The following is a 25,786-nucleotide window of genomic DNA, read 5'->3' as shown; positions in this document are numbered from 1 at the left end:
TCACATCAGCTGGCAGGATATCTGTATCTTCCTTCACATGAAATTATGCTAATGAATAGTTTTTCTTTTCTTTTGTCTGGTATTTATGAGTGGTTTTGGGGAGGAAAGAAATAGCTGCTCTCTAGTTTTCCTGCTCTAAGTGTGAACAAAATTAATGAATATTGAGTCATCTCCATGGCAACTCAAATTTGGTGCAAGTCCTGAAACATTTTTTTAGACATCAACTCCTGTTGAGCGAGCACAGCAGGGGGCGTGGGACCAATTACAACTTGTACTAAAGGATCATTATGGCTGTTTGAAGGAGGCCAGACGGCTGAGGGACTGGGCTGGTGGCGAGATGAGATTGTTGTTTGCAGTGTATTGCTCAGTGCGGCTTCTTTTACCAACAGGTGGCAGTATTAGACAGCCTGCTTAATCTCAGGGCTGATGAGGAGGGTTTGCTCTTTACAAATAAGTGATTTGACACTCTCTAATTTCACTAATTTTGTTTTCTATTCCAAAGCTCAGGCTTGATTGGGCAGATACTTTTATTCCTGCGCAGCTTAATGATACCAGTAAATTATTGAAGCAAATCATTTTTTATTATAAGCTGCAGGTGTTTTGGGGGTACACACTATAGTAGTTCTTTACATATTCCTGATATCTCCATTTGTATACTTTAAAAAACATTCTCAATGTTAAGTTGATATGATGTCACTCTCATGCTAGTGGCCCCTCAGCAAATGTTGCCATGGCAACCCTCCCTGTTATCCATATTCCACCAGCCCACCCTCTCTTGTCCTCCATTTCTTTCATTTTCCCAAGATCTCCTCATCAAAGGACAGGCTGAGTCCTGCTCAGAGAGCCTGGACAACACTGCAACCAGGTAAGAACAAAAGGCACGTCTGCATTTGGCTGTCTGTGAGGAAGATAATTAACCCTCTGCTTTTAAAAATGAAGTGATGTTGTTAAAATGAATACTTTTTCTAGCACTGTTAGATTTTGCACAGAAATGCACTGTGTTGAGAATGTGAAAACCAAACTAATTAATATTTTTATGCTTTGTTGATTTATCATTAGACAAAATTTACTTCAAATACATTTGAAAATAAAATGACTACGATGTCTTATGGATGGTGTTTATCTGTGCATGTGGTATACCAAACTAAAAGATGTCTGTCTCATTAAAGCTGCAACAGCAAGTATCTCCAAGCCACTGAGGGCACACATCCTCGCATCATGCCGGAAGTCGCCCACCTGGCCTCCATGAAGCCGCAGTTACCCACAGTGACCCTTCTACCCAGTCTCAATGCTACACGATCGACCTTCAGCCTTCTGACCACCACCACGATACTCCCATGGGAGGAGGCACACATGCAAGTGCACACTATCCTGATTGTCATCATTTTTTGTGTTGTCTGCTTCCTGCTGCTGCTTGCTTTCTTCTACGCCTTCTGCTTCCATTGCTCCATCGGGTCATCGCCTACAGACTCGCACACCACCAACAGATGCAGCATAGACAGAGAGGACGCCACTTTTAAGTGCAGCTCCTCTGATAACCAGTCAGTGGGGAACGTTGTCTGACTCGGATTCCATACCAGGATAACTCGTTTTTGACTGTCTATTGATGTTTTTTGTGTCAGGATTACACTATTGTTGTTTTAGTGGCTTGTATGGATTTGTCATAGCACTGTAAAGCAGATTGATAATTTCACCTTAAGCATTAAACCAAAGCATGAAATTTGAGACAATCGTTAAACTCCTAAATTGATTTGATTTGTTCCTGTGTTTGATTGAACAGGAGCAGTATTTTTGGACACTAGACAATCACAAAAAGTACAGTTATGTTGCGTTTGGAAGCTAAAATACCACAATATAAAAGGAACTAGGTTTCCTGGAATTCACTGGAGTTAAGGTAAGAAAATGCAGGTACACATGCATGAATGTCACATGAGCACACATAGACACAATAAAAATACAACTATAGCCATGGGCAACTGTGTTCAATAAAAAAGTGCAAAATATATGCAAATGTCATGTGAGTCTGAATGCCTTTGAGTGACAGGACAAACAATAAGAAGCGGATCCACGCGCAGCTCAGCAGTCATATTGCTTTATTTTCACTGAGCTGACAAGCCTTTACATTGTGCCGTGGCTGTGTATTTGACAAGACTGATCTAGAACAATGTATTCAGACATGCAAGATGAAGGAAATATGACGAAGGATAGAGGAGGAAGGGGGATGGATGAGAGATTCCGATTTCTTCACAGGATGAAAAAAAACAAATGTCAAATGTGCAAGGTGCAACAGAACAAACAGTGCAGGAAATTACTGAGCTTGTGTCCAGCCGAACCGTGTGGCAGTGAACACTATTTGGTACTAACCTGCTGTTGCACAAATGGGCACGCAGCAAAGTTTGCAATTGCTTTGAGGTGTTAATTGGACTAATTAAGTTTCTGCTCACTCGTAGAGCTGCTAAAGCTCTGAGGCAGCTGTTTAAACTGATCAAAGTGCAACATTAATGATTGCTACAGCTGATGTCTGTATTGTCAGAACTAAATATGCACTGATGATTTTGCTGTGCAATATAACACCACACAAAGCCATTAGGCATTTCAAGCATTACAGACTACACTATGTACACACAACACATCATTAGAGGTTGTCATGGCATCACTACAAGAGCTCCTCCAAAAAGGAAAAAGTAACAAATTAAATTGCATTCCTATCTGGCATTTGGTCTAGCATTCAGTGCTTTAACTGAGTCGTACAAAAAGCACTTTAGAAACAGTAAGAGAAATGAATTACTGGCTACAGCAACATTAGCTCATGACACGGAGCACATGGCGCTCTTGGAGCAGCGGGAGTCACAGGAGCTGCCACAGGACTCCATGATGGAGTCTCTGCCGTCAGACTCGGGCGAATCCAGTTCCAAGTGGGAGTCCTGGAGGCCGTCCTGCAAAGCATCCTTATAGTGGGAATGGGGAAGGAACAGCTCATTTTATAACACTGATAATAGCAAGTGTAAAAACAGCATTAACAGCTAATAAGAACCCAGGAAGGAAATCCTAATGACGGTTATAGATGACAAGAAACATAAATAACTCTGAATCTATTCTACTCATTCTCACCTTATGAACGGACATCTCCTCCACCCGGCACTCCTCCATCGACTCCTCCAGAGAATGGCCTGAAATTTCCATCTTGATGCGATGAGAGCGAATAGACTTGACGTCATCCTCATCCTCCCCTGCCACCAGTGGGAAAACCTTGGGGCAAACACAGCGGGAGACTCGAGGAATCAGAGATGATGATGGTAGCAATGAAGCAAATGAGAGCGTTTACCATTCAAGCATGTCTTTGTGAAATTTTTACCAGTCCCTCCTCATCTCCTGTGGCCTCGGGGCCTGAGAGGGTGGCCTTGCTGATGGCCTTGCTGATGGTCTGGGTCTCAAACTGAGGACACGCTGCCTGAGCGTTCCCATCTTTGTCCCTCTTTCCTTTTAGCCAGTAGGTCTCGATTTCAACATTCCCCTAGAAATGAATGGAGAGAAGAAAACAACAATTTCTGTTTGGAGGGCAGATTTTCAACAGTCTGAGTTCCCTGATGACAAATGAGTCACTCTTGCTTTCTTGAGATTGGCACCTGTAATCAGCTGCCTCAGACACCTTTGGGAGTCACTCTGCTGCCATTATCACTAAAGGTACAGCCAAATCAACAAGCAACCTGTAATCACAAGTTTTGCATACCGTGTGCTGACCCCCCAGAGCCATTATGGGTTATTGTTATTATTTTATTATCATTATATTTATTATTTTTAGATTCAGAAACGCTTATTATGTCTCATCGCCGATATACATATCTTTCATTAACGCAGATTACAGCCTCAATGTTTGCATTCAGGTAGGCTGTGTATAATGTGCAGATAACATGTATGTATTTTGTATGTATGTATGTGTAGACACAGTTATGAACACAGCCAAGTCATCGCTGTGTGTTATTCAGACGTTCTACAGCAGATCATATAAATTACATGTTGTGCCTCGGTGAATAAAGTTAATGTGGTGAGTGCAGTTGCTATGGTTTTGACCCCTAACCTTGATGGTAATGGTCCCCCTTCTTTCAAAAATAAAATGACTTCCTTTCAGGTGTTCGTAGGTGGCACTGCTGAGCTGAATGTGCATCTCCTGAATAGGATAAAGAATAATAATGCAGTTATAGCAAAAACACAGAAAATATCATTGTAGTCATTATATTCTGTATACTGGCTTAGCCTTGCAGCCTTACTTCTCTCTCTCATATCAGCTGACATCTTTCCTTCACTCATTACCCTTCCGTACCTTTCCATTGCTCTCCATGGCAGATGCAGTATGGACTGTGTCACCATGCAGACCATAACGTGGCATCTTATGTCCGACCACACCTGCCACGACCATCCCAGAGTGGATCCCTGCATCCAAAACGACAGGTTAGTTTACTGAGTCAAGCAGCAACAGTAACACACAAATAGGCCCAGACATATTTTACCCACCAACACGAATCTGTATGTTGTTGCCATTAGAGGGGTCTTTCAGGTGATCTATGGAGCGCACCATGTCCAGGGCCATGTCACAGATGTTATGAGCATGATACTTTGTCTTCTCTGGAGCCCCGGCGACCACCATGTAAGCATCTCCGATAGTCTCTACCTGGGAGATAACAGGAACAGCAGCTCTCGCGCAGCAGCACTTCCAGATAATGTATATTAAACAGTGGGAAAAAAACACACACGAACCTTGAAGACGCGGTGCTTCTCACTGAGCGTGTCAAACAGCGTGTACATTGTGTTGAGCATGGAGACCACCTGCATTGGCGTGATGTGGCTGCAAATGCGAGTAAATCCCACTACATCACTGAAGAGAATGGTCACATCTGGGAACACCTGGGGGAAAAGAGATAAGAGAGTTGATGAGCAGGAGGGTTGTTCAACTGTACACACCCACACAAAGGAGTGGGAGGCGAGCATTCATGGGCCATTTTTGTGCCTATGCTTTTATGCGTCACCAGGAAGCCGCTGTCAATCAAGCTGAATTTTACCGTAGCAAAAAGTCTCCAACAGTAAAACTACACAAGTAGAATTTATGAGTGTGTGTGCGTACATGTGTGTGAACCAGTCACTTTTTACACTGGGCAAGAAAAAAACCTCAGTTTGCACCAAAATCTTTAATCAAACAAATGAGCCAATGTCTTTTTTGTGCTTCAGTAGATGAATGTGAGTTATAGAGAGTTAGATGGGAAGTCTGATATGTCTGTATATGTCTCTTATTTACGATGAATATGAAACTACAGCTCGCCTGGCTCTGTCCGAAGGTAGCAAAAACTATTTAGCTGATATCTTGTATGTAATTAGTGGACTGCAGAAGTGCTAGTGAGTATATTTTATTATCTTTGGATGGAGCCAGGCTAGTTGTTTCCCACTGTTTCTGAGCTAATCGGCTCTTGTAGCTTCATATTTACCCATGAGAGTGGTGCCAGTCATCTCATCTGTGACAAAGTGAATGGCCACATTTCCCACAATGTTAAACTGTTATTTTTAAGAGCAGCATCAGTTGTTTTTAGCACTTGAGGTGTATAATAGATCAATAGATAACCATCCACAGTCCTGACCTCACAAGTGTTTACAGCCGGCTCTCCTTTGCGCAGCCTTTTAGCCACCGGCTTGGGAATCATCCTGTACAGGAGGTCATCAGTCTTCTTCATCTCATAGTCCAACATCTTCATGCTCTCCTCAAGCTTACTGGACTTCTTCTGCTCCTGTACTCACAACGGCAAATAAGACAGAATAACACAGTGAGTCTGTAGCTGCTTCTTTCATCTCAGGTCTGCGGGCGGTAGGTGATCTGTGGCCGCCAGACTGAAAGAAGAGCTTCACAGTAACTCTGCATAATGAAGAGTGACAAGTGAACTGATCACACATATAAAATGCTGCCGTATTTCGGCAGGGTAAACCTGTATGAGAGCTCTCTTCAGCTCCTCTGACTGCTGCGTGCCTGCCAGCACCAGGTCTCTGCTGGAGTCATGCATGCTCAGGTCATTGATGTACAGGCCAGTCTTAAACATAGCACTCAGACTCTCCATCCTAGACACACACACACACACACACACACATAGACAACGAGAATGTCAGGAATATGTACTAAAACAACTACAGAACGGATTAAGAAATAACAAAAGCAGTATCTGTAAAAATGGAGAATTAAAACACAGCAATATGTAATTTTAAGTTTCCCACAGTGTACATAATATAAGCAGTGTAATATGGCATTTAACATTTCAGGAGTTTTGTCAATACAGGCATAAGAGCATTTGTAAATGCAAAACAAAATCTTTTAGAAGAGGAGGGATATGTTTTGGTAATGTACTCAGAGGAAAACACTCTCAGTTGCAAATGGATTCCCATTAGGCTCACAAGAGCTGCACTGTCTGATTACAAGCTAATTAGCAGCTCATTTCATGCATGGTAAGTGCTGCTAGAATGGGCCCCTGATTTGATTCACTGCCCAGGCTTTTATTTCCAGCCTCGTAATTCAGTTTGGCTCTTGCTGCTTTTCAGAATGTTTTACTTTTCAACTGCAGCGTTTTAATAAAGATCTGTGTCTATGGGTGTGTGTGTGTGTGTGTGTGTGTGAATTAATGCGTGTTTGTGCCTTACACAGGGGTTCCCAAGAAGATGATGGACTCCCACTCTGGCATGTATCTCATTTGTCCTTTGAGTCTTAGGCAGCGGCTCCCATCGCCCCAGCTCTCCATTGCATTAGCACTATTACCATCTAAAAGAGAGCACGATGAAATGCCAACAAGACAAACATTTAAAGAGGTGTTTTAGGGTAAATTTAAGCAGAAGATAATAACTGTACTGTGTCAAAAATGCCAGCCTAATGGCTGGCCTAACAGCTCAGGGCATTTTTTAAGGAATGGTTTGACATTTTGTGAAATGATTTGCTTTCTTGCTGACACTTAGATGAGAAGATCAATACTACTCTCATATCAGTACGTTTAGTGTGAAGCTGGAGACGGCAGCTAATTAGCGTGGCTTAGCATAAAGCCTGAAAACAGGGGAAAATAGTTGATCTAGTTCAAACTATCAACAGTTAATGGCTTTCAGCTCGCATAGAATCAGGAATTATCTATGGTGACTTTGGTTTTTGTACATATTTAACAGACGACATACAACAGGAGGTGCTATCAGGCAGATTGTTGTCATCTTTAGACAGAGCAAGCCCAGATCTTTCCCCCTGTCTCTCTATTTTAATAAGCTAAGCTAAGCTAAGCAAACTGCTGACCTGTGGGAGTGGTCCGTGAGAGTGTTCTCAGCTCTCAACAAGGAGGCAAATAACTTTATTTCCCCAAATGTCAGTTCTGTGTCTGTATATTCAGGTCTTGCTTTGTGTCTTTTTATATAACAGGTGACCTTTGTAATCATCTCCAATGATGGACTGGAAAGCCATGAGCTCCACATCTACGTCAGCAGAGCGATTGGCATTTTCATAGTCTGAATCTGTGGAAAAACAGGGTCAACTATCAGAGCCATAAACATTCATATTCACACCCACCCACCCATAGCATCCAGGGCTGGGATCAATTCCTTAAAACTCAATCGATTTAAGTTGTATCAGGGCATCAAAAGATTCCATTTCAGCAGCTGCAACACTAAACAGCCCTAAACTCTCAACTTTAATTAGGCAATGTTTTCAAGTTTTAATGTTGATGTTTGAGCTTTTATTTTATTTTATTTTACAGCAGACACTGCTCTATCTTTTAAGTCAATAAAAATGAAATGAGAGTTTCTTTTGCAACTAACTGTAGTGAAACAGATCTGACCACAAGCCAGACCCCCACTCTTACTCTGGACTCGGTTGTGAAGGTTCCTCTCTCTCTTCACAGGCTCCTTAGACATGATCTCAAAAAGGTTGTTGGGGTGGGAGATGATCTGTGTACAGATTATTAAATCAGCATTCTTGGTACTCATCAGCATTCTATTTAGAGCTGGGAAGTTTGACCTGGATTGGCTGGAAATATTAACACCGTCTGTCTGAAATTGGGACACTTGAAGTGACGTCTTACCATGTTCCAGGTGAACTCCACTAGGGGGCGAGCCAGCAAGAAGGCATCATTGATCTTCTTCCCATCAAGATCAGGGAAGACTGTGGCCAGGCCCGAGCCAACATTGTGCACCACCATGTCCTAAAGAATCAAAGAATTGTAACGAGTGTTAATTCATATAAAGCTTCATTTCACTCTTGAGCTGCCCTTGGTGACTTTAGCAATGTAACTGAGAGGGAATACCTGTCTGAAGACGATGTTAAAGGGAAAGACCTCAAAGAAGAAGTCTGAGGTAATGGGCAAAATGTCCTGCTCCTCCTCATCCTCCTTCATGATGTAGCGGTAGGCTGAGTTGTCAAAGTTCAGCCTGCACAGATCAGTTTAAAGTTAGATACAAGTGGTAATCAGATCCTTTACTTAAATGAAAGTACCAATGAAACACAGTTAAATTACTCTGTAAAACTCCTACATTCAAATTTTTACTTAAAGTCAAAGTACAAAATTATTGACAGGAAATTGTACTTAAGTTATCAAACGTAAGATTAGATTGAGTAGATTCATAGTATTGATGCATCAGTAGCATTTTAATGTTGTGGTTAGCTACTTGTGTGTACACAGTTACATGGTTTAGTCCAGTGGTTCACCACCTAAGGGTCGGGCCCCCACCAAAGGGCCACAAGATAAACCTGAGGCATCATGAGGTGATTGATAGGGAGGGAAAGAAGAACCTTTCCTTTCATATGATTTTTATGTAAAATCTCAACCTGAGGAATAATCACTAGCAGTAGCTGCTAGTGGAGTAAACATTCAAACATTTCCCTCTTAAATGTAATGGAGTAGAAGCGTGACACAGCATAACATTAAGAAAAGTACAATTTGTACTCTTCTGCTGTACTCGATCTAAAGCACTTACTTTCTACCATTGTGTGTGTGTGTGTGTGTGTGTGTGTTTGTGTACCTACCTCATGGTGACATGGGAGTAGTCTCCGACCATCTGCTCAGACAACACCTCTACATGGATGTCTGTGTCATAGAACTGTTTCCCCATCTGCCGCAGCTGACCCATGGCGTAGTGCAGATAGCCTTTGCGCTTACTCCTGCAGGTCACGGAAGAAGAAAATTCTATATCAGTTGAAAGAAATTAATCGCACAGCTTTCTCTCTGTATGCCCTGTTTTTCCTACTTTCATGTCTGATGCCTGATAGTCTATCCATCTCTCCCTCCCCCCATCGCCTCAGACCTGTAGTGGAGGGTCACTCCAGTGGCAGACTCCTCCTGGCAGAAGAAGGTTGGAGGCTGCACCTTGGGGTAGCTGAAGCGCAGGTACTCGTGGAGATTATCGAGCCCGTTGACAAAATCACGTACATGACGGCCCAGCACCTGAAGGCAGACACAGGGTGACAGATCATGTCTAAGATAGTTGCTCCACCTTTCAATTGTAGTATTTTAAAAGGGGCAGTTCACTAATTTTACACAAAAAGGTCAGTTTACTCATCATGGGGTGAACTATGATGATTTCATCAGAGTTATTTTGGCTTGTGCTTCAGGACAAACCATTTTTTTAAAAATAAGGACAGTATTTTTGGAGCTTAAACCATACAAGCGACTACAAATCAAGATATCTCGGTCTTTGCTACTGTGATTTGATTCTTTTTATAATCCATCTTTTGTGAATTCCACAAACTCATGAATATGCAATCCAAAATTACTGTAGAAGCCCTTTAAAATATTTTGCTCCTACTTTGACTGAAAATTAAATTACTAAACTTTTGGAGAACTCAGTGCATTATGCTAATTTTTAACTCTTCAAAACATGGCCCGCTAGAAATATTCAGATAAAAACAGATAATGCTTGATAATAAGATCTGGACAGAAACTATGACCAAAATCTGGGTTAATAATGCACCAAACTGGAATGTATGAGTGCATGTAATCCACTGATAGCACCTTATTTTAGAAGGTTGTACATTTATGTGGCATGACCTCATTTTCTAACATATTCAATTGTAAGATACACCTAAAGATGAAAAAGTACAATAAAAGTCACAATAAAATCTTTTGTCTAGATTGAGAGATTTTGTTTAGAAATGTCAGCCTACCAAAAGGCAGCTGAGCTCTGAGTCTGAGATCTTTTTTCACCTTGAGGATCCTGTCATAGCCGTACTTCCCAACAAAGCCCAGGAAGTAGACACCCCAGGAGTTCATCAGCTCATTGTAGGGCGTGCCCGTCACTCCGCTGGCAGCCTTTGCTATGCGGGGAATCACGCTCTCACTATACACCTGCAGGCACACATATATAGAACCTATCATTAGTGAGAAAAGTATATGTTTAGACATCAGAACTACGGAGCTTCAGACAGAAGCAGAGAGCAGTGGCAGAAACTGCAGACAGGTTGACTTGGATACAGACAGACATTATTATTCAGTGCATTCATTCAGTATTGTATCATTCATTTCAGAGAGACAGACACCATACCTGGTGGGTGACAAAGGAGTGCAGTCTGACATCTGCTCTTTCTCTGACCAGCTTCCACACATCATCTCCGTACGACTCCTTGATGAAGTCATGAAGACTCTCACACAGCAGCCCATACATTATGCCTCTCTGGATTGGAGCTCAAACTGAGCACTGTCAAGACAGCTCCCCAACTGATTGACTTCCAACAGTCCTCCCAAAGGCACCTGCAAGCAAATAAGAAAAGTTCAGAACGATGACTTTTTTTAGTGCTGCAATCTGAATCTTAATGCATTTAGCTTTCAGCATGAAGCTATAAAAAGCCGTATTCTGAGTATTGCTGCTTTGGTTCTCTCTTGCTCTCAACACTACCTGTGGCGTTGTGAACTTTCTCAGACTAGCCAGCCAAATAAGGTTTCATCTGAAAGCCAACAGGCCTAACGGTTTTAAAGGTACCCTAATCGTGCAAGCCCTTAAGTCTGAATGGGCCTCTATTGTTCTTGTGTCAGCTGTCAGCGCCTGGTGGCTGTGCACCTCTCACTATGTGACATGAACACACTGCGGAAGCCACCTTTCAAACACAGATGGCATTAGTCATAAGAATATGTCCTGTTTTCATAATCTTGTTACGTAGATAATTACTTTTTAAACCATTGAATTATCAATTGACATTTGTCGCAATAACTAATATAATTTGTAATCAATTAAGCAATAGGTTTGAATAAACTTGGCATATTGTCTCTAAGCCTTAAGGCTCTGTGTGATACAGCACCACACAAAACATTACTTTATATTTGTTAAAAGGAGGCTCATAACCTACTCTGGTTTCTTTTTTTTTCCAGTTTTTGGAGCACAGTACGTTTTTCTACCAAACAAATAAACCCATAATGTGAAGAAACTCTTCAACTTCCATTGTGTGTCTGCAGATAATTTTCTGTGACTCAGGATGACTCCACATTTTCTTTCAGTGGCCGGGAGGCTTCCCACTGGGGGATAGTGTTATTGTGGAGCAGGGCAGGTGCAAAATCGATATCCAATCTCAACAGGGATAAGGAAAATGTTTTTTTTCACTCCAGGCTCCTGCTGAGCTCAATGAATCAATTTGTGGGGGGAAAAAACTAACTTGAGTTCAAAAAGGGCAACCAAATATAAAGTTAAAGGGCATCACTTCTGCTGTAATACAAACTACGAGTTTATGCAGAACTCACAACTGGAGATTCTCAGCGGTTGGTAAGCCAGCGGATAAATGAAAACACAAAACGAAAAACAATGAAGTGCCATTTGTTGCAATCTTTTTCAGTACTGAGGTAAGGAGAATGCCAGTGCTTCACAGCGGTGTGAGGGAAAAGAACATCAGGGGTCTCACACCATCAAAAATGGAAGAGTAAACTGCCAGAGTTTAACCTTTGACCCCAAACTGGAAAACCGAATCACCACCTCTGATCGCAGTGACCTCATCAATTTTACAGCTTCTCCTGTAAAACTGTGTGTGGGGGGGAAACACACGGTGGGTGTGTTTGTGAGCAACCAAGTATAAATGGCCAACTAGTTTTTACAGAGGGTAGAAATGAAAGAGAGAAGATAGAAGTTGTGTTTGTGTGTGTCTATGTTTGCAGTGGAGAGGTTGGATGCTTGGCCTCTCTGAGAGATCAGTGTCAGTATCTGGACGGCAGCTGCCATCACACACACACACACACACACACACACACACACACACACAGGAGGGATCATGTTTTTTATTATCAAACAGGCTCGAGGTCGGGATGTAAATCTTTATACTTGCCCCTCCTCCTTAATTGCCCTTTTATACCCCCTGCACCCCGTACAAATACTTCCTCCATCCATCCTCACTCTCTTATTCCTCTGCTAAAATAACCCAGTGAGGTAAGCGCCCGAGGCATCCTGGGATGAGTTTTATACAGACTGTTCCTTCTCTGCCGAGGAGTGTCAGAGTGCAGCGTTGAAGTATCCCAGCTCCAGTGCAGGGTAAACCACTCGACCATCCTGACCAGCTCCAACACCCGACGTACGGAGACGCAGGTAAGGGCTGAGGTGAGGGCAGTGTAGGCCTTTCATAAGGTGACAGAAAGCACAGTTTACAGTCTGACTGAGGTGTGGAAGCTGCCAGGTCCTTTAATGAACTGTCAGCAGTTGTAGGATGCTGGAGAGGCAACTTTAAAATGTAATGGTGCGCTGTGGTTTTGCTGCAATGAGACACAGTTGTACATGGAACTGTTGCAAAAAAGACAGTTCACATGAAGTAAAGTAAAGAAGTATTTTATTTCAGCAACTTCAGCAATATCAGCTTCAACACCATAAAAGAGCTATTGATAAAACATATATTTATACTTCTGGTATATCTACGGTAAGTTTAGAATGTACAGGACACCTACAAAAGAGATTTTCATTAGCAAATTATATATCAAAATATTGTATCGTCGACAAACTACAATTTAGAGAAATCCTCACAGTAATTCACATGTTTGTGAATTAGAGGCGGAAGAAGATGATGATGATGATGATGCAGCCAGGCCTGGATGACTTGACGAAGCAGAGGATGTTGCAGGCGAGGGCTCTGTCTAAGGAGGCCAGGGGAGGTAAGTTTGGATGATCTGATGTTGTCATGTCCATGTCATTACATTTTAAGACAGAACTGGCATGCACATACATACTATCTGGAAGTAAAGACTGATTAGTAAACTAAGAGAGACATTAGATTACATGACTATGTAGATTGATACCGAAATGACTGAATAAACACAATGCATCAACAACTTGGTATTTTGTTGTGTGTATTTACACCCATATTTAAGCTGTCATACTGAGCGATCACAGCCGGGGCTGTCAGATGTAATTGAGCCAAACATCAAACAGTGTTAGCCCACATGCAGTGCAGTACACCCAAATCCCAGGAGTGCCAGCGTGTTCTTGAAATTCTCCAAACATTCCAGCAGGGACCATCCCAGTTGCACTGTTTGCTTTCCAGCGCTGTCTGCCAGCTACACTTTGAAAACAAGTCCCATAAACTCAGCAAAATGTGACTCCCACCACTGAATTTCACACAGGCCGATCAAAGGCAGGTCCTCAAGGGTGGCACATGCCTGGACTTCTCCCGACGCTTTTCCTGTCTGAGAAAAAGGGCCATCCGCTCTTACATGACTCTTTCATCCAAAGATCCTATTTATATGCCCAGTTACCCATGCAACCCTGGACCACAACAAACATTACGCACCCCTTGACATCATCTCAAGGCTATTTCAGACCCTCCACTGTGCCATGATATAAGAGGAGAAGAGACCCTGAGAGAAAAAGCTGTGCTCATACCAACTTAGTGATGCTGCACACGGTTTGGCTTTTTTTTAATCAGTTCCCCTCAGCTGTTTAATGTTGACAGAAACAAGAAGATCAGAGGAGACATTAAGATTTGCCAAAGGTCCTGATTAGTCTGTTACTTTCCTTCTCTTTCCAAATGTCTGGAAGTTGCTGTTGTTATTGCCTTTGTACTAACAACTAAATGTCATGATGCATTATGCAGAGTTAGAGTCACCTAGTCTCCTGATGAAAACCTGCAGCAATCAGATGTCTCTACTCTGCTGCTGCCATTTTCAAAATGCATACAGGCATTAAATGTAATCACTTACTAAAGCGCATGAATTCGTCTGTCATGTTGTGCCAGAGGGTCTGAACCTGGGAAAGAAGATCAGCGTTCCAAAGGACGTGATGATGGAGGAGCTCAACCTTTCATCTAATCGTGGCTCTCGCATGTTTCAGGAGAGACAGAAGAGGGCTGAGAGGTTCACACTGGAGAGCACTGCCAATGGTGCTCATGACACCAACAATGTAAGGAGCTGTGAGAAGGGGCATAGCACACGATGACTTCTATCCACTGAGCTTACAACCAACACACCCCAAATTATCTACCTGTCTTGCTGACATTTAGTTAATGCTTAGTGTGCAAAATTGATCAAACAGCTATAATTAATGGCCAGTCACGTCAGACTCCTTTGACCTTTCTCAGCGTCTGCTGTGATTTCTTTGGAGTATAGCAGCAGGAATTTCCCATCCTTCCACAGGACTTGCATGTACAGAATGGGGTGTTTTCACCTTGACAAATGAGTGAACAATAACAATAATAATAATGATCAGACAGGAGTATCTTTAACAAATAACGACCTTTATATTCCTATCCTAACCTTTGTATCTATTTTTACTGTTATTCTGATTATTATTTTTGGGACATCCATCCATGTCACTGCATGAGTACAAGACAAATAAGTCTTTGAATCTTAAAATACTAATTTGAGAAATCCAACACTGTTCCTTTCGCAGGTCCATCCACTGGTTGTTCCTTCTCCACAGATCATCCAAGAGCCACAGGGAGGAAAAGAGAACCAGGCTTTCTCCATCCCTGGTAAGCATAGCCTGGTCATGAACCTTCAGAAGACTGTAGCAAAGAAGGGCACTCCTGAAGTCCTCGCTCCAGGTAAATGGTACTGCAATACACGGTGAAGAGAGGATTGCTGCTGACTGCCACATGCCGTAGGATTTGCTCGCCACGATGCCAAATGCTTGTGCAATGCATGGACACTTTGATCTGCGAGTCTTGTAGAAATGTACTGAACTAAGTAGTTTTATTTCAAGTGCCAGGAGAGTTGGCAGTTTTCAGAAAGCATTTATCTGCGACAATCTTTGCTGTTGTGTATTTGGCCTGACAAAAAGCGCTGCTTCCAACCGGACAGTGAGGCTCTGTCTATTAGCAGGGATTCACACTGAGATCTAATTGCTGTAGTTTCTATTGTTGACAGGATTGACATCAAAGAAATTCATATGTATATTAGGTGCTTGTGTCTTGTTGAGGCTTTTTAGTGGGCTTTGTAATTAGTTTGAAAAGCCAAGATATATTTTTTCACAACACAGGGGACCTTTATTTTTTTTGTTTGAAAAGATACAATTACTGCAAATTAAAGTGACAAAGCTGTCACTTTAATCATAGTGGTATCTTATTTTTACCCACTGACAGACTTCTGATTCTTTCAGGATATTCTGGCCCTCTGAAAGAAATTCCTCGTGAGAAGTTCAACACAACAGTAATCCCAAAATCCTACTGTTCTCCATGGACAGAAGCTCTGGGGAGCAATGAAGAGCTCCTGAACTCCCTGAGCGCCAAGCTGCCCCAGTTTCCCTTGAGTCAAGAGCCTGCCAACTACAGGTGCTTCAACAGGTAAATCTACCTTTTTAGTCACTCCTTAGTTCACGTAAATATATCATAACCTAAAAAAAAAAATCCCATTCAGTTGGAAGCACAAGCGTGGAGACCCAACCATCTTCAAATAGACCCACAGATGATCTAACGTCATCCATCACAATCATCTCTTCTCGGCTTCACTCCATGTTTCCAGTTTGAAAATTAATCCAGTCTCTGGCTTGCACCTCCTTCGAGTATGGCTGCGTGATGGCTATTTTGAACCCTGGCTCTTGAAAGATGATCCACTGGGGGGCTGCAAGCTTTTAATGCCTCCACAAGACAGATTACGCACGAATGGGAATCACCTTTCTCAATGCACACAAAGAATTGCATCACACCAGCGAGGCTGTGCAAAGGTTAAGCTTGGAAAGATGAAGAAATGGAGAGCATATGAAAGACAAACTCAGACTTAACTCAATTAAAACTGCCAGTCAGTTGGTTTCTGTAAACCAGTCTGGAAGTATATCCCCTGTGGAGATTACTATGAAATTGTGAAGCCATGATTAAATTTCATCTTAACTACTGGGCAGAGCAGCTCCACGCCCAGTTTGAGTTATCATTAACCCCCGGGTGGTTTTCCTGTTAACAGGACCAGTTAAAATCAGAGAGATGACCAGACTGAGTATTCTATGTCATCTAAAGTAGTCTGAGCCATATGATATCTCAGGTCATGTTCTGCCAGGAACATGAAACACAATGCATTCAAGCTGCTTTAGTAAGGACTCTTTTCTTTGTCCCTCAGATCTGCCACGCCATTTGGAGGCACTATGGCCAGCAAGAGGGTGATCCCAGTGATTGGCTTTGAGGCAGTGGAGTCCCAGAGTCTGCCAAGCATCGCTCAGAAGCGCATGTTTCGACGGCCGAACTTCAACAGAGCACCTAGGGGATGGGGAATTGATTACTGCCCTGAGTCTAATGAACTATGAAAAACGGCTGATAAGCGAAAGACTGAGGCACTGACCTCTGCTTGCCCCTTTCCTCCTACAAAGATGATCCCTCTGTTAATCAGTGGGCACTGCGGGGGAAAGAAACAAAACAGTCCTGCATGATATATAAAGTGGTCTGATCAGCCGAGACAAATGCTGGAAACGGTTCATTACCACAGTAGAGTCCAGGACAATGCCGCCACAGGCCGAGCAGTTCTACCCATCCGTCTTTTGTCACTCTTGGCAGAGTCCGATCCCATCCACGTCTCAATACCTGACTCCCCTTCTCTCCACCCTTTTCAGTCTTCATCTGATACTTTTCACACTGGCTTCACGTCTTTATCCCCCCTTTCCCCCTACTGCTGTGTAAGAGCAGTAGTAGGAAAACACTCTTGTGCAATAATTTAAAAAAAAAAAAAAGATTCATGGATATGCACCCCGAGATGATAAATGACTAAAATGCGTCATTTTAATGACAAGAGGAAACAACATTGAAAGAAAACCTTACAATAAAGTCATTATGCTGTGGAATATTAAGATTGTGTCAAATAAAAAAAAGTTGTAAATGAAAAGGTTTAAAAATTCTCCCCAGAATTTTACTCCTCACAATGTGACAAATACATGTTTAACCTAAAGTATTACATTTCGATATGTACAATGGCTCCAACCACAGGCTGTAGCCTGTAAAAAAGAAAAAACATATGGCCCTGATCACATTTGCCACTACTCTCCTGTCTGAAGTCTTTTGCTATGTTAAATTCCACTGTTCAGATGCTGCCCTGGTACTTTAACTGTGAGTAGTGACACGATTATCTTGGAAGTTCCTGGTAGTCGTCTTCAGACACAGATGGTGCTCAGTTCATTCACTGCAGTGCAGGTGGCATAATAAATCAGATGTTTCCCTATGCAGTGTATTCCTTCCAGGAGTAGTCTGCAGGTTTCAGGCCCACTGACAGCATCGGAGGTGAAAGCACCTGGCCAGGTTTGAAGCGAGGAAAAGAATGACACCTAAGCACAGTATGATTTCACTCCAGCAGCTAATCACCGTGACGCGAGCCATGTGCAGCATGGGCACCCATGCGCTGGGGATCCTGGGAGGGGTAGTGGATTTGACCAGGAGGTCTCATGCTCATTGGAGGGGGCATAGGTGGAGCCATAGGACCCATGGGGTGAAACATTGGAGGGCCAAAACCTGATTGAGCGTATAAGGAAGAAAAAAAAAAAAGACAGTATTAGGCATCTACCTTTTCTCGCTGTTTAAATCATTTACACAGTGCTACATGATGAATAAATTATTCTCAGCAGCTTAGCATGAGTAAACCTATAACAACAGATCAGGATTTCCAAAGTTTATGGGATTATTTTATATTGACATATTTACTACACATGTGATAAAAGCTGCATCTATGACATCATGGTTATGATTGTACCTGGAGGAGGCGGGTTGATGCCCGGCGGTGGGGGAAGAGCGATGTTCATGACAGCAGGAGATGTGCCATGGTCCAGGTTGAAGTAGTTTGCAGGAGTCTCTTCATCTAAAGCCGGGGGTGGAGGAAGAGCTATAGCACAAAGAGAAATAGAATTAAAGAAACAATATGACAAAACAAACAAATTTCAGCAATAATTCAGATTTTAATTTCATCATCAATCAATCCCATTAATGTTTTAACATATATATGAAAAAGAATCAACAATTAATGTCACAATTTAGACATTAAATACAACTTTAAAAATTACACTTATGACTATGTTACCACGTGTACACACACAAATTCCAACTCTCCCTGTGTTTGCAGACTCACCTCCAGGCAGTCCAGGTACAGGATCAAGTCTGGTGCCCATCTCACTGACACCATCTTTAATGCCGTCCTTCCCTCTTGCTGCCTGAGACCTAAAAGAATAAACCATACAAAATTATAGATACCACTGAATGATGTGCAGCAGCAAAATTGTATCATGCTCTGCAATTTATTTTTGCAGAGGTAAAGCTCTTTCTGTAATATTTTAAAAGCACTGCAGTCAGTAGCTTAATTTCACTTGTGACTTGCTGACAGGCCGTTATTCTTCAAACACGCATGGTGTCTGAACACAGCATTTAATAGGCAAATTATCACTATAAATCTTCACACCTCCAAATAGAGGCTCCACTTAGTGGCGCTGTATGGTGAGCTGAGAACTTTGATCAGAGGGAATGAGGAGCTGTTTTGGGCTGCATCCACACAGTGCATGAATTCTGCCCGGGGGGGGGGGGGGGGGGGTGTCAGACTGGTGATGTCCACCGCAATGTCTAACTTTTACCTTCTTGACCAGCTTCTTACCTTCCCCATTTGACAGTGAGTCTCCGTCCATTAATGATGAGTTTGTTGAAGGACTTCTCAGCTGCCATTTCAGCTGACTGCCTTGTAGCAAACTGGATAAAGGCACACTGCTGCCTCTGGACTATGGTAATGGTGCGAATCTCACCAAACTGGTAAAAGTGACTCCTGCAATAAAAGATAAATGTCCGTTAGACTCAAAACACTGAAACTAAAGGTTTAAATTTGTAAATGCTCGCTTTGACAATTAAATGACAGTCTACCACATTTACAAAACGAATAAAACACCCTCTTAATAGCCACAGGAAGTTGAACACGGGCCATTTGGAAATATAAATCCTTACTTGAGATCTCCATCTGTGACAGTATCTCCCAAGCCCCCTATATAGAGGGTGCTGATGGACTTGTCCTCTGGTGGGTCCAGTCGGGGCATGGTTGAGGCCCGTTTCAGCAGCTTGTCAGCTACTGGGTCATTGATGCCATAGTAACGGTCCTTAATGTTCTGGTCGGCTAGAGGGTCATCTGGATCTGTGGGCTTCTCGTGCCTGTGTGAAAAGAAGCCAGAATGAGAAAATACTGAAGTAACAAAGATAAGGAAATTACAGTCAGATTGAACCATAAGAACACACACATTTCTATTTTGCCTTTTGTGATAAGAACTCAAAAGGACAACATTCATACAAAAGAAAAGAATAAATCAATACAGGGAACAATCAGCAGCAGAACACACACACACACACACAGGACCGTGTATGAATCGTAAAAGAAATGTAGCCTGTTTTTATGAAGGGTCACTCACCTGTAAGGACACTCCTCCCCTCTCTTACATTCTCCCTTCACCCAGAAGGAGCAGATGTGCGGACGGTTTCTCTTGTAATATGGTGTGGTCCGGGCCAGTTTCAGCAACATATCACTAGAGCTGGGCGCTTTACCAAGCTGGCCCACCGGCCGTGTGCCATCAGAGTTGGCTATCTAAGAACACAGAGGTCCAAACAGACACAAAGGATCAATGGCAAAAATAAAAAGAAGAAAAAAAGTCACAATCTTAGACTGAAACAAACTACTGAGGGATGTCCCATTACACTGTAGCTTAACTATACATCTTAAGATGTATTGTGTAGGAAAAAAATTAATAAATAAGGAAAATTGGATCATTATTTAAGGACTTTGTCACAAATACAAGTGCTCAGGTCATCCTGAAAGCTATGAAAGCTAGTTCTAGCTCCTATAGCTGTATGAAGATAACAGACAGAAATCAACATTTCTTGCCTGCATCAGAAAGCAACTATACCTCTCTCTCCATGTTCTGCGTGTAGTACTCTTTGTTCACGTCTGACTTAGGAACGTCATCTTTAACTGACAGCCCTGTGTCTCTGACCTGGATAGGCAAACCTGTAAAAAAGCAAGCCATGGCAAAGAGTTAAATTCACAAAGCCATATGCTATTTTAAAAGAAACAGGCCAAATTACAATTACAAAGTCCCAGGAGCCAGTTGCAAGCACTCACCATACTCCAGGTCCAGCAGGCATGTCTGACAAACATTCTTCATTTTACTGCAGGTCTGACAGACCTCTGTCTTCTTGAAACGCATCCGTGTCCCTGGACACCATCGGAACACGGTGAAAGGGCGAGCGCAGATCTGATGGACAAAGAATGAAAAATAAACGAAAAAAAGTATGTCCTTACATGGAACATGGCACTACAAGCTTAAACGATATTGGGTTATATGCTGCATAACAAAGATTGAAAGTATTCATGCAAAACATACCTTGCATTCTTTCCCATACTTCTCCTTTGTCTGTAAAAGCAAGCACCACAAATGTGAACCCAGTCACCCATTGGTATCATCACAACCAGAAAATAGCCTCTACTTCATTATGATTACACTGATGCTCGCTCACCATACGGATGTAGGGGTTTTCTCCTAAACATGTCTGACACAGAATTGGAAAATCCTGAAAGACAAAAGAGAAAATGTTCATTTAGTAAAAAGCATGCTCCATATATGGTATTCATCCAAAAGTCATGTGGCGTAAGTTATCTGAAGTATTAACTTGGCCTGCATTCCCTGTTTCACTGTCTGCTGTGGGCACCACAGTGAAGTTACATGTGTGAATACGGGGCAGCAGTGGAACTTGCTCACTCCTACTTTACCATCTGTTGAAGGATGCTGTTTCAATCCAAGTGCTAGCTGCTGAAAATGACCTTGCCTTAATCCATCCCACTGACAGCATCAGCCAAATACCTAAATATAAGCAGCTCTTGAGCCTCAACTACATAGTATAGAGTTGCAAAGTTTATATTTTGGTGTCTTGATAACACCAACATTGGCCCCAGTCCCTGTTGTGTCATGTTTCAAGGAAGAAAACTGATTTATTGCCATATATAGTAGGGGTGTGGACATTTAAAAATGTTCAAAAAAAAATAACTGCTTGATGTGCAAATAGTGAATTGTAGAGTTAAAACTTGGTGGATATGATGACTTCAATTTAGTTCAAATACTCAGTTTCCCCACGACAGTGACCAGCTTATTTATGAGATGATCACTACCAAACATGCATGGCTCAAATAATTCAGTAACAATTTTGTATAGTTGTGAGAGCTGATTAAAGTTCAGTCCGCAGTTTGTTTGTTTGATGAGTCTTTATATAATGTTATGAGTAACATGTCAGGCAGCCGGATTTGGTCCTTTTCTATGAGTGCCTGCTAAGCTAACGTTCCCGCTAAACACCGCGGTACGAGTTTAAAGTGTCGAACTAATCAAAACCACAGGCAGGGACATTGTGGTGTGTCGGATTGACTCTGTTCTGCATAACAAAGACATGAGTTTAGGTTTTAACGTTGACGTTTCCTGACGCATTTCCATTTAATTATTGTTAGCATGCTAGTACTAGCCTCGATTAGCTTAGCTTAGCTAACTTTAGCACAAACATGTTAACATTACATTAACCAAGATAGTTTGACATTTTTGATCACGGATGTTATCGGTTCTGTCGCTCACTGCTGTTAGGTCAAGGGGACACAGCGACGTTTTATGAATTAAAGTTGATATGAAATGCTGAGACATGTCATGAAGATAGCAGCCACGCTTCTCCTTACATTTACAGCTAACTGACGGCTAACTAGCTACCGAGCATCCCCGCTGGACAAACAAAGATTTCTTTGATCAAATTAATTCATGGAATTGAACAGTAACATGATGTATATGGTAACATACTCCCTGCCCTGTAAACGATAACGCCACTTAAACATACCGCGTCTTCCCAGTTCTGTCTATTGTAGGTGTTGGATCCCAGGGACGTCGCCATTTTGCGGAGTGTGAGCCAAAGGTAACGACGCGAGCAGTGCTCGACCACAATGCACCGCGACAGAGAGCCACGTTTCACCTTAGGGTGTCGCCCTATTTCAACAAACTATCAGATACAAGCTAATTAAGAAAAAAAGTAAATATAAAGCACATATAAATATTGGCAATGTGGCAACATTAGGCTGTGTATCATAACTAACTCATATGCCATTTACAGACTGTGGAAAGGGATGTGTATGTATGTGAGTAAGAAACATATTACATTTATTTTACTACAACACATTCCTTTCACACAGATGTAGAAGTGCTTCAGTGGGGCAATTCCATATCCATGGTGCTACTGCTCCACATATAAGAAGTAAATATTTGTATTCTATTACAATAATATGACATTATGTTTGTTTGCAAATCAACATACAAAACACATAATACTTATATAAGCTAATATGAAGCTTCTGTAATAAGCCAAATATTGCATTATCAGAGTGGCCATTCTCCAAGATGAGTACATGTAGCTGATAATGCCTCTAGATACCAGTGCTTTTTCCACTACTGCCTGTGTGTGTGTGTGTGTGCGTGTGTGAGAGAGAGAGACTGATTGGTTGCTGTGTGTTAACTTCCATAAGCCAATTGTGTAGTCCACTTACACTTTATCTATGCACCTGTTCCACTTCAGGTCAGAGTGTCTCTGCTGTGTGAAACTCCAATTAGTGGCGCAGGATGTTTGAGATTACGGGTGGGAATTAAGCCCCTAATGTTTATTTAAGGTCAGGGTGAGGTTGTGGAGTCAAAGGGCAGGGATTAGATGCAGGCCTGAAGAGCTGGCAACTCTTGTCAGGAAGTCAGAAAAGTAACTCTGCAATACTTTCAGACTTCATCCAAATGAGAACCATCTCTGCTCTCTTCTGCTGCTTTTGATGTCTCAGTTAGGTTCACTGACTCCACAGAATAATCAGTAGCATAGTGCTCATCAGCTAGGTAACACAGACCATTGATCAGTAATTGCTCCAGAGATCACATTTCAATGAGCTAGAGGTTAAACTGCATCTCCGCTTGCCTCCTCCTCCTCCTGTTTCCGCTGTAGCCAGGCCCGCAGTCCGCGCCTTGCCCCGTGTTCAGTGTGACACCAAAGTAACCCTTCTGAGCATGGCCCTCTTTGTCCTAATGAGTCGTGTGACCCTATCTCCTCTATCATGTGATGTGGATGAGACGGCCAGAGCTATATTGAAGGAGGGCTTTGTCCTGGATTTAGCCACTCCGTAATCAAAATCACCAACCTTGTGGGTCACAAGGTCAGAGGACGTGTAGGTGTACCACCACCACCACCACCACCACCTCACAGCTGCTCCATGCTGTCAGCAAACTTTATACAGAAAAGTGTTGATGGTTCTGTTGGTGTTATATGTTCCTATGTGGTACACTGTTATGGTCATTTCTGCACCATGTGTGTAATTCTGTCCATTTGCAATAATGTTTAGATTTCATACCTGTTTATTTGACATGTTTCTTCATTCTTTGCAATAATTAGTGCCATATATAGTATTATTTTCTGATATTATATTAGGCATATTCACCTCAAGAGATATTAAAAAGATCAAATAAAAGTAGGCTGATAGTTCCTTAGCAGTACCTTTAGTATCATACAGTCACTATGACTGGGCACCAAAGACATTGTACTCATATTATATGAATAACTGGGTGATTGTCTTTCATCAGGAAACAGATTTCATCTGTAACAACACTTCGCTTTGAGACTGTTCACACCAGTAAAAAAAAGAAACACGTTTGCATGGGCTCTTGTTGTGTAATCTGCACGGTGAGGTGACTAATCAAAATCACGACTGCCCCTGTGCTCCTGTTCCTACTGAGAAATAAGAATCAGAAAAACTTAAACAGGATAATCAAAGCATCACTGCACAATTGAATTCCTCGTAGATGCGCTCGATGCATCAAGGCCGCTGTAATCTCGGCACCGAGGAGATAAACCCCTGCATGAATATGATCGCACAGTGATTTCTTGGAGGGGTTATGTAGCATGCATGTATGCGCATATCAGAGACAGAAGCGTGCTGTGTTGGCGCCTCCTGTCGACAGTTATGGGCCACTGCCGGTGCTCAGAGCTGCAGAAAGAGAGGGGCATTCTCAGATTTCCCGATTTCTCCCAGCCGAGTCCGCTGTGCCGCTTCCACATCACGGCCGACAGCAAACCGAGACGACGACGACGACGACGACGACGACATGCGCCCAGCGTGCTTCAGCCCCGCGTCCGTTTCAGCCGGCCCGTGCTGTCCCAGATACACCTAGACTCAGACAAGGTGAGTGCACGGACACAACACAAGTATCTTCGCGGTGTTTTCGCACATGTTTGGCGAAAGGACCGAGAGCCCCGCCGCTCGCAGCTCCAGGCCGGGCCGGTGAGCGCCGTCTGGCGCAGACGGAGAATGAGGCCAGTTTTTCGGCCTGGCTCTTCTCCCCCCACCCCCCACCCCGGGCTGGAAACATAAAGCCCGGGCGGTGCGGCGGAGGCTCGGTGTAGCTTGCAGCCCGTCCGTATGGCGGCGGGGAAAGGCGGCTAGCGTTGTTTTGGAAGCGGGTCAGGTCGAAGTTTCGAGCTGTGTCCTGTGTCTGTGATTTTAATATCGGAATTCCTTTATCCAGCCGGAGCCCGTAATGCAGCGGCGACAAGCGAGGAACTTGGTTTTGTAACTTTGTAGCAGCAGAGATTTATGGAGTTTAATCAAATGCTCGCTTCGAGTTAGCTCCAACAATTGTGCAACAATTTACCCACAAAGGTTGGACAGTGTGTGATGTGTCTCTCGCAATGAAAAGGCCAACCGATTAAATTATAATTAAAGGTCGATACGACTGTCTGCCTCCTAATCTAACATACGACAGAGGTGGATAAACGATCAGCATGGGAATGCAACGACTGCTCTAACATTACTCAGTCTGTCCAAATGATTTCAGGGAACTTATATTTCGGGCTAAATGATGAGCAGTAGGGGCTGGCTCCGTGTTATGACAGATGGTGCACCAGACTATGTTGTAGCTACCTGTAGGAATCATCTGCAGGCTGATTGTTACTAATATTGCTCCTCAGTAAGATGCCGAAACTGTTGTGATCCCGATCATAAACACTGATGGTGGGGGTGGAAACAACGGGGACGAAGCTGACAAGGGCACATCATCGTCCAGTTTGAGTTCAGGCAAACCTTAGGGAGGTTTGGGGGTGTCAACAAAGACCTACATCCAGTTGTAAGTGTTTTAATGTGCTGTTTACATGTGCCACAGTGGCTGTTGCACAATGCACCAGTGATGCAGTAATGGTTTTCATCTAATCAATGATTTTCTTGAATGAGGTCTGCCTTTACTTTATGAGGTTGCTTTGTTTTGCAAGATGGAGCAAATGTCTGTCTCCACCGACATAGCTGCATCTATTAAATACAATAAACACTTGACTCCGCGGTGTAGCAAA

At 42.7% G+C, this 25,786-nt stretch overlaps 4 protein-coding genes across 5 annotated transcripts in view; 2 read left to right on the top strand and 2 right to left on the bottom strand.

The window, feature by feature from the left end:
• Positions 1–2,807: 2,807 nt before the first annotated feature.
• On the bottom strand, positions 2,808–10,659 carry LOC139207570 (soluble guanylate cyclase 88E-like). Its single transcript, XM_070837308.1, has 17 exons — positions 10,540–10,659; positions 10,203–10,343; positions 9,304–9,443; positions 9,026–9,160; positions 8,307–8,430; positions 8,085–8,204; positions 7,866–7,950; positions 7,432–7,518; positions 6,673–6,790; positions 5,970–6,099; positions 5,628–5,774; positions 4,756–4,902; positions 4,513–4,669; positions 4,322–4,431; positions 3,356–3,514; positions 3,112–3,249; positions 2,808–2,948 (listed from the first exon to the last, which is right to left on the bottom strand). The coding sequence occupies exons 1-17, from the start codon at positions 10,657–10,659 to the stop codon at positions 2,808–2,810; spliced, it is 2,199 nt and encodes a 732-aa protein (XP_070693409.1).
• A 1,715-nt stretch (positions 10,660–12,374) lies between these two features.
• Positions 12,375–17,594, top strand: LOC139207130 (myozenin-2-like). Of its 2 annotated transcripts, none has more exons than XM_070836766.1 (6): positions 12,375–12,558; positions 13,013–13,115; positions 14,195–14,358; positions 14,848–14,929; positions 15,556–15,739; positions 16,506–17,594. In XM_070836766.1, exons 2-6 carry the CDS (start codon positions 13,025–13,027, stop codon positions 16,687–16,689), a joined length of 705 nt encoding a protein of 234 aa, XP_070692867.1. In that variant the 5' UTR covers positions 12,375–12,558; positions 13,013–13,024; the 3' UTR covers positions 16,690–17,594. The 2 variants fall into 2 exon arrangements, with proteins under 2 accessions (XP_070692867.1, XP_070692866.1); XM_070836765.1 differs by having other exon boundaries at positions 14,848–15,001.
• On the bottom strand, positions 17,134–22,328 carry rbm22 (RNA binding motif protein 22). Its single transcript, XM_070836764.1, has 11 exons — positions 22,259–22,328; positions 20,906–20,959; positions 20,773–20,802; positions 20,511–20,643; positions 20,296–20,396; positions 19,804–19,976; positions 19,349–19,549; positions 19,008–19,172; positions 18,492–18,580; positions 18,120–18,248; positions 17,134–17,881 (listed from the first exon to the last, which is right to left on the bottom strand). Exons 1-11 carry the CDS (start codon positions 22,310–22,312, stop codon positions 17,727–17,729), a joined length of 1,284 nt encoding a protein of 427 aa, XP_070692865.1. The 5' UTR covers positions 22,313–22,328; the 3' UTR covers positions 17,134–17,726.
• Positions 22,329–24,600: 2,272 nt separating this feature from the next.
• The window catches only part of LOC139207526 (bifunctional heparan sulfate N-deacetylase/N-sulfotransferase 1-like), a 40,828-nt gene continuing 39,642 nt past the window's right edge, over positions 24,601–25,786 (top strand). The window contains exon 1 of the mRNA XM_070837264.1: positions 24,601–24,626. The gene's annotated coding sequence lies outside the window, so the exon portion shown is untranslated. The remainder of the gene's footprint in view (positions 24,627–25,786) is intronic.

This window comes from Pempheris klunzingeri, chromosome 9 (assembly GCF_042242105.1).
Source record: "Pempheris klunzingeri isolate RE-2024b chromosome 9, fPemKlu1.hap1, whole genome shotgun sequence".
Classification (NCBI taxonomy): domain Eukaryota; kingdom Metazoa; phylum Chordata; class Actinopteri; order Acropomatiformes; family Pempheridae; genus Pempheris; species Pempheris klunzingeri.
Note: the sequence above shows the minus strand (reverse complement) of the source record. Positions and strands in the feature narration are given on the sequence as shown.

Excerpts from the sequence above, each read along its gene's own strand:
- LOC139207570 (XM_070837308.1), bottom strand. The coding sequence starts at position 10,659 with ATGTATGGGCTGCTGTGTGAGAGTCTTCATGACTTCATCAAGGAGTCG. Across the intron at positions 8,205-8,306 it reads TTAACATCGTCTTCAGACAG|GACATGGTGGTGCACAATGT; the intron begins GTATTCCCTCTC and ends TTGATTCTTTAG. Across the intron at positions 2,949-3,111 it reads AGGAGATGTCCGTTCATAAG|GATGCTTTGCAGGACGGCCT; the intron begins GTGAGAATGAGT and ends TCCCACTATAAG.
- LOC139207130 (XM_070836765.1), top strand. The coding sequence starts at position 13,025 with ATGATGATGATGATGATGCAGCCAGGCCTGGATGACTTGACGAAGCAG. Across the intron at positions 13,116-14,194 it reads GTCTAAGGAGGCCAGGGGAG|AGGGTCTGAACCTGGGAAAG; the intron begins GTAAGTTTGGAT and ends ATGTTGTGCCAG. Across the intron at positions 14,359-14,847 it reads GTGCTCATGACACCAACAAT|GTCCATCCACTGGTTGTTCC; the intron begins GTAAGGAGCTGT and ends TTCCTTTCGCAG.
- rbm22 (XM_070836764.1), bottom strand. The coding sequence starts at position 22,312 with ATGGCGACGTCCCTGGGATCCAACACCTACAATAGACAGAACTGGGAA. Across the intron at positions 20,960-22,258 it reads GACAGAACTGGGAAGACGCG|GATTTTCCAATTCTGTGTCA; the intron begins GTATGTTTAAGT and ends TTTGTCTTTCAG. Across the intron at positions 19,550-19,803 it reads GGGGAGGAGTGTCCTTACAG|GCACGAGAAGCCCACAGATC; the intron begins GTGAGTGACCCT and ends CTTTTCACACAG.